The sequence below is a fragment of the Giraffa tippelskirchi genome, chromosome 3 (assembly GCF_054371585.1).
Source record: "Giraffa tippelskirchi isolate mGirTip1 chromosome 3, T2T-mGirTip1v1.2.pri, whole genome shotgun sequence".
Taxonomy (NCBI): Eukaryota; Metazoa; Chordata; class Mammalia; order Artiodactyla; family Giraffidae; genus Giraffa; species Giraffa tippelskirchi.
In genome coordinates, this window is record NC_137277.1 from 185,041,463 (window position 1) to 185,060,045 (window position 18,583).

General features: G+C 44.9%; 1 protein-coding gene across 12 annotated transcripts in view; it reads left to right on the forward strand.

Annotated features, from left to right (window-relative positions):
- The window catches only part of STPG1 (sperm tail PG-rich repeat containing 1), a 59,321-nt gene that overhangs the window by 28,204 nt on the left and 12,534 nt on the right, over positions 1-18,583 (forward strand). For 10 of the 12 annotated variants that reach the window (XR_014081092.1, XR_014081093.1, XM_081586745.1 and 7 more), the window contains 3 exons: positions 3,186-3,356; positions 9,260-9,368; positions 16,572-16,737. Coding sequence is in view for 10 of the 12 variants with exons in the window: in XM_081586745.1 (XP_081442871.1) it covers positions 3,186-3,356; positions 9,260-9,368; positions 16,572-16,737 (446 nt within the window). In the remaining 2 variants the exon portion in view is untranslated. Of the gene's footprint in view, positions 1-2,784; positions 2,887-3,185; positions 3,357-9,259; positions 9,369-16,571; positions 16,738-18,583 lie in introns of all 12 variants that reach the window. The other 2 variants (XM_081586737.1, XM_081586736.1) reach the window with 1 other exon arrangement.

The following is an 18,583-nucleotide window of genomic DNA, read 5'->3' on the forward strand; positions in this document are numbered from 1 at the left end:
CAGGGATTAAATGTAGTCCCCATCAGAGAGGGCTTCCCTGGTGGCTCAGCGGTAAAGAATCCACCTGCAGTGCAAGTGATGCAAGGTTTGATCCCTGGATCGGGAAGATCCCCTGGAGAAGGAAATGGCAACCCACTCTAGTATCCTTGCCTGGGAAATCCCATGGACAGAGGAGCCTGGCAGGCTACAGTCCATGTGGTCACAAAAGGGACACGACTCAGTGACTGAAAACAACAACCCCCACATCAGAGAAAGACCTGCCTTACTGATGCCGGTGTGGCCATCAGAAGCATGAGTCCCGGTGGCGCTGACCAAAAAATGCTGTGGGTCAATACATTTTAGAAACTTCCGGATGACTGTTGGAGCAACTGCACCCAGCCTTTTGAGAGGACCTGTCGTCCCTTTAAGTTCAAATAATCTGAAGAGCTTCATGACTATACTCCACAGCTTTGTTCCAGAGTTATTCACAGGACTGGGTAGGAAGTCAAATGAGGCAGGTGTGTGTGTGTGTCGGGGGGGTGTTTCCATGGCTTTTCTGTATATGTGCGGTGGCTTCAGTGGCTCTGGAAGAGCTGTTATGTGCTGGAGAGAGGTTCATGAATGCCAGCATGTGGCCAGGTTGGAGACCAGAGGCCTGGCAATTAAAAGAAAGCCAAGGCGTAGGCTGATGAGTGAGTGCCATTTCAGCTAGACTCAGACTGATTCTATTGTGATGACTGATGAAACTTTGCCTCGAATGGGAATTTTTTGGAGCAGCTTTTCCTAAAGAGTATGTTAGTAGATATTCTAAGCCAAAAAGTGCCTATGATGGAAGAAGGTTGGGAACGGCTGTTTAAACACAGTTAGACAGATTTCTCTGTTGCAGATCTTCTCAGGGAATGTACTCTACCAACGTGTGTTATGACTCTGCAAAAAGGTGTGAGGCTTCTCAAGTTTACTTGACCCTGGAACTATCTCGCTGCTGCTGCTACCACCAACGCAACCTTATCTCATAGAACTGGAAGGCCAAGGAACATACTTTGGAAAATAGTGCTTTGTTTATTTTTTTTCAATGGTCCTACAACATATAATATTTTAAAAGTTAGATAAATCTTACATTTAATAATTTCACAATTAAAATGGAGTTTTAAATTTCCCCAGTAGTAAACCACCTACCAAAACAACAAACAAATAAACTTATCTTCGATTGTGAAGGTGATAAATATTTTTGAAAGGATAATTTACCACAAGAATCTGTTTTGTCTCCACCAAAAAAATGTACCTGAGCTATAAACATAACTCACATTTTATTTAAGTTGAAATAAACTGTACAGAATTGATTTTCTTCACCAAAAACAGCAGCAATATTTTCTGTATTATTCCTAGATAGACCGCAAATCAGCTGTTTTTGTAGGTTTGCTAGATTTTGCTTGTAAATCAAGATGAGGCAATAGATACAGTCATGGAAAAAGACAAAAGAAAACAGACAAATCTGTTGTCATTATCCATGGCCTCTGATCCCCTCTTGACCATGAAACTGAAGCGTTCAATATATAAGCTGCCAAAAAGCTTATGAAGATGCAGGTTCAATAAAGGAATGTAAACAGCACCAACCAAATGGGGAACAACAGTGGCAGGCTCTTCCATTCAAACTTTAACTACAGTGTATTGCTTTAACTTCAGGTGAATAGCGCTTTAGCAAAACACGCTTTGCCCACTCTTTTGGGCAACTCAGGAGAGACACACTACACACAGCAGCACTGAGGATGCTCTGACCTTCCCGCCCTTCTTCTCTGGAAGTTAGAAGGAGAGCAGACTTGGGTCTGTACTGACGAGCACAGGCAGGCGGTTTCAGATAGTGATTCTTCCTGAACTATAACCTCCCACAGGCGTTTATCAGCAGCTCATCTTGTAGATGAGAACACGTGGCTGTGAGTCCTCTCAGCCCATTCTTCCTCGGAATGGGTGTCTGATCTGGATCATCTTGTGGAGGTGAGAATGTTGGTTCCACCACTTCGCTAGCTGAGGAAGTTTGGGGTCCTCATCTGTAAAGCGGGGATAATCATAATTTCCTTGATCCAGGCTTGTCATACGGATTCCGTGGAACATCCCCGGCAAAGTACTCAGCTAACTGTTGCCCCAAATGCACAGGTAAAGTGAGTCCAAGGCTGGGGTGACCTTACTTCTGGGAACATCGATGGATCCTTGCAGTTAGGAGGAGGCAGAGCTGGGACTCGAACCCAGGCCAGACACTGGACAGAACGCCCCCGCTTCTGGTGGCAAGTGGTGGTCCGTGGCCCAGAGGGTGAGAAGCACGGCCGTCATGTACAGAGAGGAGTCAGGTGGGCTGATCAGGCCTTCCCGCGGCCTCCTCCACTTGCTGCACTTGTGTGGTTATTGACTCCTGTCAAGTGAAGGAAACCCAGGGCAATTTTCTCAAGCTTTTAACCGTAAAATAATGAAAAAAAAAGTTGGTTTTTTTTTTTTTTTTTTTATCAGACTTCAATACTTGCCATACTATCCCAGGGTAAGGTGATGTTATCACCTAGTTTTTATGGCTTTTGTCCCTTTTCATTTGGCAAACATTGATTCTGTTTGTTTTTTTAACCGAAAAGAGTTAATCATGGCTTCCTGGAATGAGTAGGATTGGTTTCTGTTGAAACAGCAAAAAAAAAAAATTGTAAGGTTTTATGAAATCAGTGGGTTGGTGGGGGATGGGAGGCGTGGGTGGGAGGCAAGCCCTGGGACCTTTAAGGCGTGAGGAGCAAACTTCTTATTTAGGAAATTCAGATTATTTAACCTTAGAAACAAGAAGTGAGAGTTTCACTCAAAGGAAAAACCAAGGTTGGAAGAAGAAAGCAGAAAGCTTCCCATCATATAAATCACCCACCAGCTGATGAGTCAAGAGTAAGTGGCCTGAAACGGGATTGGGTGGAAATGCTTTGATGGCAAAATTACTTTTGCCAAGTTCCAAACATAAGATGAATAATTCGAGTTAGTTTACAGAAGTTAACGCAGGTCTGAACTTGCATTTTCTAAGAACAAATCCTCAAAGCCCAAGGTCATTTTATCTGTGTTACCTGCCAGGGTCTCACCTTTTATGAAATGCTTTTAGGCCTGGTGCTGACCACCATATTTCTGATAATCTGTCCTTGGAAGCCATAAGATACATGATAATGTGAATTCCTTTGACTTTCTCCTCACAGTGTGCCCGACTGGACACCATCGTTTCTAAATACCCGGCAGCTAATGCGTACACTGTCCCATCTCATCTTGTTTCAAAGAGGGACTTCAGCAATTCCTGTTCCAGCATGTTCCAGTTGCCAAGCTATGAGAAAGTGCTCAAATTTGAAACCCCTGCACCAAACCAGTACAATGTAAGAACAATTCCTATGCTTCTTAGATATATATTGAGTGAATAGTTTACTAAAAATAAAAGAAGGGACGTGGAGAGCTTTGGAAAATAGCATTTAACCCAATTGGTAAATTAGTTAGCATTTGTTGACTACACAATGGGTACACGAGGCTGTGCAAGGCTCTCATAGGGAATTTTCTGAACCCAGAGAAAGGTGTGGGCAACACAGATGTCAGTATGGAGCAGTGGAAAAACCTCTGCCCTGGAAAACTCTTACTGCAGTCACTCCTATCACAGACATGAAATTAAAAGATGCTTGCTCTTTGGAAGGTAAGCTAATATGATAAACCTAGACAGTGTATTAAAAAGCAGAGACGTCACTTTCTCGACAGAGATCCATATAGTCAAAGCTGTGGTTTTTCCACAGTAGTTGTGTACGGATGTGAGAGTTGGACTATAAGAAGTCTGAGTGCCAAAGAATTGATGCTTTCCAATTGTGGTGTTGGAAAAGACTCTTGAGAGTCCCTTGGACAGCAAGGAGATCAAACCAGTCAATCCTAAAGGAAATCAACCCCAAATATTCATTGGAAGGACTGTTGCTGAAGCTCTAATACTTGAGCCACCTGATGCAAAGAGCCAACTCATTATAAAAGACCCTGATGCTGGGAAAGATTGAAGGCAGAAGGAAAAGGGGACGACAGAGGATGAGATGGTTAGATAGCATCACTGACTCAGTGGACATGAATCTGAGCAAACTCCAAGAGATAGTGAAGGACAGGGAAGCCTGGCATGCTGCAGTCCATGGGGTCGGACATGACTTAGCAACTAAACAACAACCTATCACATAACTTTCTGGGACGGTTTTCTCATCTGTAACAATGATTGTACTGTTCACTTACTTTTTAGATTGTTACAGGGAAAATAAACTTCTGTATTTGCATATCAGAAAACTGGTTTCTTTAACAGTAGTGCTTCTCCAGGGCTTCCCTGATAGCTCAGTTGGTAAAGAATCCGCCTGCAAAGCAGGAGACCCCAGTTCCATTCCTAGGTTGGGAAGATCCTCTGGAGAAGGGATAGGCTAACCACTCCAGTATTCTGGCCTGGAGAATTCCATGAACTGTATAGTCCATGGGGTCACAAAGAGTTGGATACAACTGAGCAACTTTCACTTTCAGTGCTTCTCCAGTTCCCGTCACTTTGTAGTCACTTAGGCAGAACAGTGTGGTTAATGGGTAAGAGATGGACTTGGGTTCAAATCTTGACTCTGCCATTTTCTATGTGTGTGTGTGACTTTGGGCAAGTCCATTAACCTTTCAGGACTCAGTTTATTGATATGTAAAGTGGAGTTATGGGGCTATGCCCTCCCATGTGGCACTAGTGGTAAAGAACCTGCTTGCCAATGCAGGAGATGTAAGAGACATGGTTTCGATCCCTGGATCAGGAAGATCCCCTGGAGGAGGGCAGGGCAACCCACTCCAGTATTCTTACCTGGAGAGTCCCTTGGACAGTGGAGCCTGGTGGGCTACAGTCCATAGGGTTGAAAAGAGTCAGGCACAATTGAAGTAACTTAGTTCTAACACACGCAAAGTGGGGTTTTATGTCCACTCCCTGATGCTAATGCAAACATTAAACGAGGTTGTCTAGGCCTGGTGCTTGCTTAGCACGGCCCCTGGTACATGAGGATTCCACAATACATGGAAATCAGCAGGACTGTCTTTGGGGAAGTCAAGATACCTCTCAGCTTTCATTTGTAAAATGGAATTAATTATACTTGCCCAGTAGGGTTATTATGAGAAGCAGATGAGAGCACAATATGAAAGCACTCTGAAATACCTATGACATGAATTGCACATAAGGCAGTAATACTATTATGCTATAATTTCCAAATATTTTGGTCTTAGAATGCTTCAGTTTAAATTTCCTTTTTCATTTATAATACTTATAGATAATAGTTGTTTTTCCAACTACAAAGATCCTGCCCACCTTCTTCGATGGATCCAATCAATTATAATGTGCTCAAAGCAACGTAAGTGCCTGTTAGGCCAGCACTGTCCAGAAGAGATACAACAGGAGCCACAAAAGTAATTTGTTTTCCTAGTTGTTGCGGTTGCTCAGTCGCTGAGTCGTGTCTGAGTTTTTGCAACCCCATGGACTGCAGCACGCCAGGCTCCTCTGTCCTCCGCTTAAATTCATGTCCGTTGAGTCAGTGATGCTATCTAAACATCTCGTCCTCTGCCGCTCTCATTCTCCCTTTGCCTTCAATCTTTCCCAGCATCAGGGTTTTTTCCAATGAGTCGGCTCTTCGCATCAAGTGACCAAAGTTTGGAGCTTCAGCTTCAGCATCAGTCCTTCCAATGAATATTCAGGGTTGATTTCCTTTAGGATTGGTTGGTTTGATCCAAGGGACACCCAAGAATCTTCTCCAGCACCACAGTTGGAAAGCATCAATTCTTCAGCGCTCAGCCTTGTTTATGGTCCAATTCTCACATCCATACATGACTACTGGAAAAACCGTAACTTCGGCTATATGGACCTTTGTTGGCAGAGTGATGTCTCTGCTGTTTTCCTAGTAGCTACATTTAAAAGTAAAAAGAAACAGGTGAGATTAGTTTTAATAATATATTCTATTTAACCCAGTATGTTCAAGATATTTCAATGTCTAATCAATATAAAAATTACTAATTAAATGTTCTACATTCTTTCCCTCATATTAAAACTAAAACTTTAAAACTCAGCATGTATTTTATACTCACAGCCCGTCTGCCTGTGGACCAGCCATGTGTCCAGCTCTCAATAGCTATATGTGGCCGGTAGCTTCTGTTTGGGAGAGTATAGCTCCAGATACTCTTCTCCTAGGGTAATCAGAGCCTGAAAATAATAATGATGATGAGATGATGAAGCACTTTTCATGGCCTGTGTTCTGTTCTAAGAGTTGTATATTCACTGATTTCATACTCATAAGAACCTGGAAGTAGATTCTCTTATTCTCAATTTACAGAAGAGGAAGTTGAGGTTCAGAGAGGGGAAGGGACTTGCCCAAAGTCACCCAGCTTGAAGAGACCATTTGCACACCAGTGAGAACAGCTAGGTGCTGAGGTTTGAAGCTGGGGAGTGACCAGAGTCTCCATGTTCCAGCCCTGCTGGGCTTCCTTTCATAAGTCGTGTGACTGCTCTGTGCCAGTGATATAATTTAGAATCCAGCAGGGAACTCGAGACGAGAACCAGTAGACCAGCAAGCAAAATAATTGCAAACAGTGGCCAGCTTTGAGGAAGACAAACAGTTGGAGCCTGAGAAAGAGACTATGTATGCGGTATGGAGGTAGGCGTATATTTTAGACTGAGTGGTCAGAGAAGGTGAGCGCCCCCTCTCTGCGACCTGCTGGGGGGAGCTGAAGGGCCTTCTAGTTAGCGCTTCATACCTTCATGTCCCCAACCCACTGTTCCTTGAAGGCTCAGCTCCAGTCCTGGTATGCAGTAAGCGTGCAATAAATGCTTATGGCTTAAAGGCATAACTTCCTTTGTTAATTAAGGAATGACCATTCCCCAAGTCAGAACTCTGTCCTCCTGCCAACAGATCAATTTTAGTTTGCAGGCTTTTTGTTCATTATTGTTTTAATGTGGCTCTGAAAGTAAGACATGCTCATCATAAAATACATCCAAGCATCACAGAAACCCGCAAATCAGAAACTAGAAGTCCCTTATCACTCTGCTTCACAAACCAACCATCAAAAACCAGGGCAATACGTGTATGCCTATGGCTGATTCATACTGATGTACGGCAAAAACCACCACAATAGTGTAAAGTAATTATCCTCCAGTTAAAATAAATAAGTACATTAGCAAACAAAACAAAACCAGGGGCAATTTTGTTCATACTCTTTCCCTCCCTCAGTCCTTCCCTCAGTTTTGGGATTATACTGTCCATCGTATGCATGCATTTCTACTTCGTATCTGAGGGTTTTTTTCTCTCATGGCAATACAATAAATCTGTTTCGTTCTTGTTTAATCTGCCAGTGGAGCTGACTCTTTTCTTAGTCTAATGGTGAAATACGTGTGACACACAGTCAGTGGAGGTATACAGAAGTGTCGCCCTTTTCTGTTGCTTTTCTGTCTAAGCGAAGAATAAGGCTGAAGCAGTGTTTTGTCTACAGGAGGCTTTTTTCAGACCTGGAGAACAATGGTTGAGTCAACGGGCGGGCAGCAGAAATGCAGTAATCCTGTTAGCCACACTGTGCTTTGAGGTTGTCAAGGCCTCTCTCTCTGCCTTTGCTTAACTGTGATCCCCCGACTCTCGATTCGAAGCCTTTCCCTCGGTACCTGTTATTACTTCCTCTCCGGCATCCTGGCTCCTCTCCCCATGTCCAGTAATTAGCCTGGCCCATCTGATCTTTTTGTTTGCCCTCTCTGCAGGCAGTCTGGCCATTTGGTACCCTGGGAAAAACTAAATTCCTCTACCTTTGTCAACACAAAATCAAAATGCCATCTGCATTTCTTCAGAAACATTTTTTTTTTTGACAAAGGAGTATCACAGAAAATCAAGCCATCTTGGCCCCAGCAAACAGTTTCACTCATTCAGTAAATAGTCCCAGCCATGGCAGGTACAACTTTTATTGCATCTTTTATCTAATGAATACAGGAGACTGACTGCCACTTGGCATTTAACATATTTATGATTCATCATAAGAATGATCTCAGGGTTCTTTTTTTTTTTCCAAAATTATTTTTAGAGTTCTGAACACACTGAACACTTTCAACTGTATACTGCCTGAGTCGACCAAAATCCTTATTTTCTAGTCAGTCCAGAAAAGTCAAGATGACACAGTGTTTATAAATCTTATCACAATCTTAAGTAACACGATTTCTTTGTATGTCCTATATCCTGCACGTATAGGATTATTTGAGCAGTGAGGAATGAGGGTGGGGATATGTAGGACTCAGTGTTCAAAAAGAATGAGAATCATAGAGAAAAAGTAATGAAAATAATTTGCCTAGGTAGCTAAACACACTTTTTATTTTTATTTATTTATTATTTTATTTATTTTTAAAATTTTCTTTTTCTATTGTGTATTTAGTTTACCCAACTGGGCTCAAACTAAACATGTTGCAACTTTTTCCAATATACTATTTTGTGACCATCTTTCCATGTCAATAACTTTTTAGCTACACGAATGTTTCAAAGTGCAAGATGTTGCTTTGGGTGGATTTACTGTGGCTAACTTAACCAATTCCATATTGCTAAATGTATTCTAAGTTTTCCTACATGTTTATAATTCTTTTGTCAATTTACAAATGTCCTATTGGGTTTTAAATGCAATTGCATTGAGTTTACAGATAAATTGGGTGGAAATCTTTACAGCTTTGGGTAATCTGGAAACTCAATATATCTTTTAATTTACTATGTTTTCTTTTATGTCTTTCAGTAAAATTTTAATGATTTTCTTCATATTCTAGTTATATGTAACATTACACATAAAAAAAGCCCACTTTCCGGCAGGTGATTTATATTGACTGGTACCCCCCACGCCAACAGCTCTCTGCCTCAAGTCGAGCAAGAATGATCTGATCCATCTTACAGATGAGAAAAAAACTCAAATCCAGAGAAATTGAACAGTTTGAGCAGGATGCCCCTCTCCGAGTGAGGGAAGTGATCAGGGAAGCCGGGTCTGCAGGCTGGCACAGGGCACCGTCCTCGCTGTTGTGTTGGGTCCCCAGACCCTGGCTGGTGATGAAAAGTCATCGCCCCTGCAGCTGGGGCGAAGGTGAAGGCAGAGCCAGTGTGACCCTTTCCACTCACATTCGCTGGTTTTCTGAGAACAGGTTTACTTTTTTTTTTTTTTTAACCCCAAAGTGCCAGTTGTCCTGACATGACAAGAGGGACAAAGAAAGGAAAGCGCTGAGTGCCCTGTGCTTGTTTTCTCCCCCCAGGCCTCTGACTCCTGCTGCAAGCAGACAAACAACGTCTGTGCCCGAGCTGGGTTCGTGTCCAAAACCCAGAGAGGACTTTTCACTGTTTCTAAAACAGGACCTGCCCCAGGTAAGCAGCTGCTTTGCACTGGCCTTGACCTAAGGCTTCCTGTTTCAGATCTGATTAGCAGGGCACCCCTTCCTTCACAGGGAGTCTCTTTCCCTGGTGGCTCAGATGGTAAAGAAACTGCCTGCAATGGAGGAGACCTGGGTTCGATCCTTGGGTCGGGAAGATCCCCTGGAGAAGGGAATGGCTACCTGCTCCTGTATTCTGGCCTGGAGAATTCCTTGGACAGAGGAGCCTGGCGGGTTACCTACTGTCCATGGGGTCACAAAGAGTTGGACACGACGGAGGGACTAACACTTTCACGTCAGGCTTTGGCGGGTATGGGGTGCAGGCAGGTGTTGTAGGAAGAGGAGGGGACCGGCTCCCCACTCAGCGGAAGAACAGCCGGCCCCCAGGGTCTGCCTCCCTTTCAGATCCGGCGCCCCTGCTTTGGGCAGCAGCTGGGGAGGTGTCTTCTCGAGCCTGAAGGGTGCCCACACCCCAGATGCCATCTCAGACCCTGGGGGGAAGGCGGGGCAATCCCTGAGCACTGCGCTGCAATATTCCTTTCCTCCCAAGCCAGCCAGCAGCTTCATCATTTAACACCAAATCACTGGGAAATAGCTCTGTTCACAGAGCGCCTGCGCTGTGCTTTTTTCACGTGGTCCTCACACATCTGTCCTCTAAGAGCCATACTCTTAGTCCTGTGTTTCAGATGAGTCAAAGGAGGCCCAGAGAGGCGAAGCAACTGGCTTAGTGCCACACAGCTAAGAAATTGCAGGCCTCAGCCCAGAGGAGCCTCTTACCCCCATCCTCCCATGGTGACTTCTGACTCTGGGATTCAGGAACGCACAGAGCTTGCCGGCAAACGTTTTCCCTGCTGGGCGGGGACAGGCGTTGCCCCCATCCTGTACCCCGCACCAGCCGTAGTGAAAAGTTTCCAGAGAGATCTGGTGACATGACAGTCCTCACTCCAAGAACACTGGTTAGACTAGACCTTCCCAAATGGGTCCCAGAGACCCCCAAGGGAGTTCTGGGCCCCAGAGCCCAGAGGAGGAGCCTGGAAGGAGTGCCTCTGCAGTGACGTTTCTCAGAGCAGGGTGTGGATAAAATTGCAGCACATGTCAGATTTCAGCAAATCCAGATTAAAGTTGAGAAGATCAGTCTGAGGCTGAATAACAAAACCAACCCTAATTAGGAGGTTCAGCCCCAGCTAAAGCTCCCTGCCTTGCATCACCATGGGCAAAACCCCACCTTGTTTGTTTAGACAGAACAGACCTCTGGGTTTGGGCCAGATGTCCCACCAGTGAGCCTAGGAATGTGGGCAGCCCCTCCCTCTGGGAGGGTCCTCAGGGGCCCCCTGAAACACAGCAGGCAGGGGAGAGGTGGGCACTAGCATCTGTTAAGCTCCTACTTTGTGCCACAAGCTTTTAAAGCCCCAGGGATCATTGCCTGGGGACTGTGTGCTCAAAGAGTGTGGGTTATTGTTATTATCATATTGACCTTTCCAGGTGGCGCTAGTGGTAAAAGAACCTGCCTGCCAATGTGGGATATGTAAGAGATGTGGGTTTGATCCCTGGGTTGGGAAAATCCCCTGGAGAAGGGAATGGCAACCCACTCCAGTATTCTTGCCTGGAGAATCCCATGGACAGAGGAGCCTGGCGGGCTACAGTCTATAGGGTCGCAAAGAGTCGCACATGACTGAAGTGGCTTAGCACGCATTATTATGATAGCAGTCCTACTTAACATGCAACAGTGATATACAGAAAGCGAATGACTAGCATAGGGTTCCACACCTGGGTTTGAATCCAGGCCCCTTATCCAGCTCTGAGGCCTGGTTCCCCCAGGGTCCTCCAGTTTGCCAGGGGCCAGAGCCTGGAGAATCGGCTCCTCTGAGAGAAGCAATCTGCTTAGATCTCTTGGGAAAACGCTGTGGTTTCGGCTTCTCCCAGTGTGGGAAGAAACCAGATGTGGAACTGTGACTGTAATTCCTGCTGTCTTGTGACTGCTCCGAGTGCCTGGCCTCCCCAGGGAGCTGAGGGCCCAGTCTGGTCTGCCCTCAGTTCTGAGTAGAATGCCCACCTTTACACATTTTCTGACTGGATTTTCTAAAGTCTGGAGGCGCCAAACACAAGGCCAGGCACTTGCCCAACATCCTCCTCTCTTGATGATGTTGTTGTTCAGTCACTAAGTCATGTCCGACTCTCTGCAACCCCATGGACTACAGCACAACAGGCTCCCCTGGCCTACACTATCTTCTGGAGTTTGCTCAAATTCATGTCCATTGAGTCAGTGATGATATCTAACTATCTCATGTTCTGCAGCCACCTTCTCCTTTTGCCTTCAATCTTTCCCAACTTCAGGGTCTTTTCCAATGAGTCAGCTCTTTGCATCAGGTGGCCAAAGTACTGGAGCTTCAGCTTCAGCATCAGTCCTTCCAATGAATATTCAGGGTTGATCTCCTTTAGGATGGACTGGTTTGATCTCCTTGCTGTCCAAGGGACTCTCAAGAATCTTCTCCAACACCAGATTTGGAAAGCATCAATTATTTGGCACTCAGTCTCTCACATCTGTACACGACTCCTGGAAAAACCATAGCTTTGATTAGATGAACCTTTGTTGCCAAAGCTATGTCTCTGCTTTTTAATATGCTGTCAAGGTTTGTCATAGCTTTCCTTCCAAGGAGCAAGTGTCTTTTAATTTAATGGCTGCAGTCACTATCTGCAGTGATTTTGGAGCCCAAGAAAATAAAATCTGTCACTGCTTCCACTTTTTCCCCTTCTGTTTGCCACGAAGTGATGGGACCAGATGCCATGATCTTAGTTTTTTGAATGCTGAGTTTCAAGCCAGCATTTTCACTCTCCTCTTTCACCCTCACCAAGAGGCTCTTTACTTCCTCTTCACTTTCTGCCATAAAGTGGTGTCATCTGCATATCTGAGGTTATTGATATTTTTCCCAGCAATCTTGAATCCAGCTTCTGATTCATCCAGCCCAGCATTTCGCATGACTCTGCATAGAAGTTAAATAAGCAGGATGACAATATACAGCCTTGTCATGCTGCTTTCCCAATTTGGAACCAGTCAGTTGTTCCATGTCCAGTTGCTTCTAACTGTTGCTTCTTGACTCACATATCGGTTTCTCGGGAGACAGGTAAAGTGGTCTGGTATTCCCACCTCTCTAAGAATTTTCCACAGTTTGTTGTGATCCACACAGTCAAAGGCTTTAGTGTAGTCAATGAAAAAGTAGATGTTTTCTGGAATTCCCTTGCTTTCTTTATGATCCAACGAATGTTGCTATCACTGGTTTCTCTGTCTTTTCTAAACCTACATCTGGAAGTTCTCAGTTCAGCACCAAGTGCTGAAGCCTAGCTTGAAGAATTTTGAGCATGACCTTAACTAGCATGTGAAAGAACACAACTGTATAGCAGTTTGAACATTCTCTGATAATGTCCTTCTTTGGGACTGAAATGAAAACGGACTATTTCCAGGTCTCCTCTCTATTCCTCTTTTTTTTTAAAAGTTATAAGAACATGGGGAAATACTTCTATCTTAAAGTGTCACTTGAAAAATGGGGGTGGACTTCCCTGGTGGCGCAGTGGATAAGAATCTGCCTAATGCAGGGAACTAGTGACGCAGGTTCAATCCCTGGCCTGGGGAGATTCCACATGTGATGGAGCAACTAAAGCCCACGTGGCGAAACTACTGAAGCCCACAAATCTAGAGCCTGTGCTCTGCAACGAGGAAGCCAGCGAAATGAGAAGCCCGCGCACTGCAGCAAAGAGTAGGTCCACTCGCTGCAACCAGAGAAAGCCCGAGAGCAGCAATGAAGAGCTAGTGCAGCCACAAATAAATAGTAAATAAATAAACTATCAAAATAAATAAAAGAGGAATACAAATTAAAGCAGCAATAAGATAGTGTTCATGTAACAAAAAATAAAGACTAGCTTACCAAAAAAACACACAAAAGGCTGGGTGACACAATTTAATCCACACTGTGGGCCCAGCTCCACGAGACAGCATCTTGTACATGAGAGAAGGGCCAGGAGTAACTACAGCAGAGTAGTCACCTGATTTTTTCTGGGCTGAGAACATCAATTCCTTTCCCGCTTGCTTCTGCTTTTTAACATTTTATAATCAAGCATTGCTTTAAACTTTTTTTTTTGGTAAGGGGAATAAAAATTAATATATGTATGTAAATGAAACAGGAAGATAATTTGAGAGATATATTGTTGTTATTGTTCAGTTGCTACATCGTGTCTGACTCTCTGAGACCCCGTGGACTGGAGCACGCCAGGCTCCTCTGTCCTCTACCATCTCCCCGAGTTTGCTCAGATTTATGTCCATTGTGTCTGTGATGCTATCTAACCATCTCATATAGCAGTATTGTAAATGCTGCTAACTGGACATGTTTTGTTTTTTTTTATTTAAGGGTATATTGGGACTATCTTTTCATGTTATTAAAAACCCTCCTGTGGCTGATTCATGTTGATGTATGTCAGAAACCAACACAATCTTGTATAGCAATTATCCTCTAATTTAAAAAAATAAAAATTCTCCTAGAACATCTTTTGTTAATGCATGTGTGCTAAGTCACTTCAGTTGTGTCCGACTCTTTTTGACTCTATGGATCATAGCCCACCAGGCTCCTCTGTCCGTGGGATTATCCAGGCTAGAACACTGGAGTGGATTTCCATGTCCTCCTGCAAGGGATCTTCCCGACCCAGGGATGAACCCATGTCTCTTGGTCCACTGCCTTGGCAGGCGAGTTCTTTACCACTAGTGCCACCTGGGAAGCCCAAATGGTTGTGTAGTATTCCATTATCCAGTGGTACCATAACTTAAGGGAAAAAAATGCTCCTTTGTTGGAGATTTAGGTTGTTTTAAACTGATTACTCATATAAATAGAGTGGGAGCAAACATCCTTAGAGCTCACACCTGTGTACAATTGAGATTATTTCCTTAGATAAATTGCCTAACGTGAAACTGCTAAGTCAAAAGGTATGTAAAATATTTAAGAATTTTGATATTTTTGACCAAATTGCCCTTTAGCACAGAGATAATCTATCCACCTGCTTCCATGAAGACTCTGCTTCCCTTCACTTTTGCCATCACTATTCCCATTTAAGTAAAATCTTGCTAATAGATCCCATATTGTTGTTTTCAGTGATTTTGCAATGGAAAAGTTGATTTCATTTAAAACAAAATTAGCTTTAGGATGTTTAGAAAGTTTCAAACAGTTTTTGCATGCACAATGCCACCATTAACGTAGTTTTCCCCACTTTTCTGGGTTCTCACCTATTTTTCATTCATGTGTATCCAATTGTACATCGGTGTCATAGTACACACAGTATAGACGGCTAGGCTTTATTTTACTTGTTTTCTCTCACCTTCATTTTCAAGAACACTGCCGTGGGCCTCACAGCCATTGCATTTACCACCCGCAGGGCTGATGTTCCACCAGAGCAGGCTGTTTTCCCATAACTGTGCCCTTGTACTTGTACTTTAGGCTATTCACCATTTCTCACACTGTAGCTACTGCTGTGGTGTATATCTTTAGGCTTAGAGCTTTTCCATCATGTTGAATAATTTTCTTAATTTCCAAGTAATGGGAAACCAGGGTCAAAGTGTGCAGCATCTTGGAGGACTTCCCTGGTGGTCCAGTGGTTAAGAATCTGGCTTGTAATGCAGGGGACACAGGTTCGACCCCTGATTGGGGAACTAAGATCCCATGTGCCATGAGGCAAGTACGCCTGAGCCCGCAACTACTGAACCTGCTCACCACAACTGGAAAGTCCATGTAGCGCCACTTAAGATCCCATGTGATGCAACTAAGACCTGACACAAATAAGTATATATATATATATATATATATATATATATATACATATTTTATATATCACAATATATGCAGCATCTTGAAGGCCTTTGCCTAGTACTGCTGCTTTGTACCCCGAAATGCCTGCACCCATTTACAGAGCTGCCAGCTCTTTGGGCTTCCTGGTGGCTCAGTGGTAAAGAATCTGCCTGCCACTGCAGGGGATGCAGGGGACAGGTTTGATCTCTGGGTTGGGAAGATTCCCTGGAGAAGGGAATGGCAACCCATTCCAGTATTCTTGCCTGCAGAATCCACTGGACAGAGGATCCTGGTAGGCGATAATCCATGGGGCTGCAAAGAGTCAGACACAATTAAGTAACTAATCCACCAGCTCTCTAGGGGTGAGACTGCTCCCTCTTTACCTCAGCCCAGATCATTCTCTTCTTCCTTATAGCTTTTTGCACAATTCTGACAGTTTCTTGAGACGGGGTATGATAGCAAAGGATGGACATTGAAGGCAGATGGTTCTGGGTCCACATAGTAGGTGCTCAATAAATATTTGTTAATTACATAATGAAATTATTGGGCTTCCTAGGTGGCTCAATGGTAAAGAATCCACCAGCAGTGCTGGAGACACAAGTTCAGTCACTTGGTAGGGAAGACCCCTTGGAGGGATGGACATTGAAGGCAGATGGTTCTGGGTCCACATAGTAGGTGCTCAATAAATATTTGTTAATTACATAATGAAATTATTGGGCTTCCTAGGTGGCTCAATGGTAAAGAATCCACCAGCAGTGCTGGAGACACAAGTTCAGTCACTTGGTAGGGAAGACCCCTTGGAGAAGGAAGTGGCAACCCACTCTAGTATTCTTGCCTGGAAAATTCCGTGGACAGAAGAGCCTGGCGGGCTATACTTCATGGGGTCCCTAAAGAGTCAGACATGACTTAGCAACTAAATAACAGCAACAACAAGCTGCGTAACAGTTACTGAACAACTACCATGTGCCAGGAACCTAAAAGGTTCTTTTACTACCGTAGCCTCCCAGTTGTGGGAAGAATTATTGTCCTTAGTTTATACAGGAGGACGCTAGGCTTAGGCCCTGGTTAGGTGAATGTCTCTTGGCAAGGTACTGAATGTCTCTGAGTCTGTTTCCTCCTGTTCAGAGTGGACGTGCTAACGCCCACCATGCAGGGCTGCCGTGAGGATTGAATGAGTTAAGTCTGTGATGCATGGACACGCGTTCTCTAAATGGTGAATGTTATTTTCAGTTATTCCAGGCAGACCCTATTATTTGACCATCCTGGAGTGATACTGCCTTATAGTCATTAAATGTATTCTTAGGCGTAAGGCACTGCTTTTTATTTATTTGGGAAGGGTTCTTTATTCTGTCTTAAAATTTCTTTCCTCTCAGGGCATTATGATGTCAACGAATCCCTTGTGAAACAGTCGCCAAAGATATTGATGTCTTGTTTTAAATCAAAAACTGACCGTGGATTAAAGCTGACATCAACAGGCCCAGGACCCGGTTATTACAACCCAAATGGTCACCCCAAAGTTCAAAAAAAGACTCTGATCCCGTGAGTCCTGATTATTCTGATCTTTCTTCTGAAAGGTGTTTCTGGGGAAGGACCCCAACATGGGGGGAAAAGGGAGGGGTGTCACGGTTTGGCAGACACAGACTGGGTACCTCTCGTGGAGCCCTTGTTGACACAGCAGTTGCTCAAGAACTACTTGCTGAGTGCGTCGTATTTATTGAGCAACTATTGTGCACCGGGAACTTAACATCTTCAAAAATCATGACAACTCTGTTGTAGGAATATTTATTTGTTTCTGCTTCATAGAGAAGGAAGTCAGGCTTCAGAGAGGCTGAGAGGCTTGCCTAAGTCCACAAGCTAAAAGGAGGTGCCTCTGGGACTCAGGCTCAGGACTGCTTGGATCGTCCAACATTCCCCACAATGCTGTGCTCCCCTGGTGCTGATATTATCCTATTTTTTGTAAAATCTCCACTGGGGCGGCAGGGTATATGGGAGCGATGATGCTCTCATTGTCTTGTGCTGATAGGTTAACAGCCTAGACTCTAGAGTTGGTCAGCCCTGCTGCATCTGAACCTCTGCTCTGCTGTTTTCGTGCTGTGTGACCATCAGCCCCGCCCTAACCCCTCTGAGCCTCCATGCCCTCCACTGTGAAGTGAGGATAATTTATCTGAACGTTGCTTTCAGATTGAAAAACATGCATTTGACATAGTAGGTACAAATGGTGACTCAAAACAAATTTTGAAAGTGATGACAGGGATTTGTGTTACTGTTTTTAATCTCCCATGCATTTAATGTTACTTTCCCCTCAGAGACTCAAAAATTCACAGGGCTTAATATTCCTCAAAACAGGTCTAGAACTTCTAGAACTAAGACCATCAAGGTCAGTCATCCTGTCATTTCTAAGTCCTCACCCCTGCATAGTACTCTCCAGGCAGCAGTGACTGTAGGGAGGGCTGACCAGAGGGGCTGGGACGAAGGGTGTAGCACCTCGGACCCTCCAGAGAGGTCAGGCAGCTGGTGGGGCCCAGAGCCACAGGCGGTCAGAGACGGTGGGCAGCCCAGGAACACTGGCAACGCTGGGTCTGCTCAGACCATCAGCCCAGGACAAGCGGTCAGGGGTCAGGGAGAGGAGCAAGACGTGAGCCTGCTGTGTCCAACCCAGGACCTGGAGCCAGGACTCAGAGCTCAGATGGAGTCTACCAGCTAAGTCCCTGATGCCCTAAGGATCTGGGGTTCTGTATGTTGACACTCTTCACAGGCTGCAGGGCTTGGGACCGGGAAAGGAAAGTCTCCAGGAACAGGCTCTTTCCAAATGTCAGGGGCTCCCTGCCTCCAGGTTGGCTTGGGCACGACAACACTGCCCCTCAATGGAGTGGGAGTGAGGGCGGGTTTCAGGGTTAGCAAGCCTGAGTGGGAATCACAGCTCCTTCTCTGGCAGAAACTCCTCCTCCCTGAGCCTCTATGTTTCCATGTAATTAAGTGCAGATAAGAACCTGTGTTATTAAGTGCAGATAAGAACCAGGGCTTCCCTGGTAGCTCAGCTGATAAAGAATCTGCCTGCAATGCAGGAGACCCCAGTTTGATCCCTGGGTTGGGAAGATCCCCAGTGGGATGGGCATGACAAACCACTCCAATGTTCTGGCCTGGAGAATCCCCATGGACAGAGGAGCCTGGCGGGCTGCAGTCCATGGGGTCGCAAAGAGTGGGATAGGCTACCCACTCCAGTATTCTTGGGTTTCGCTGGTGGCTCAGTCGGTAAGGAATCCGCCTGCAATGCAGGAGACCTGGGTTCAATCCCCGGGTTGGGAAGATCCCCTGGAAGAGGGCATGGCGACCCACTCCAATATTCTTGCTTGGAGAATCCCCAGGGACAGAAGAGCCCGACGGG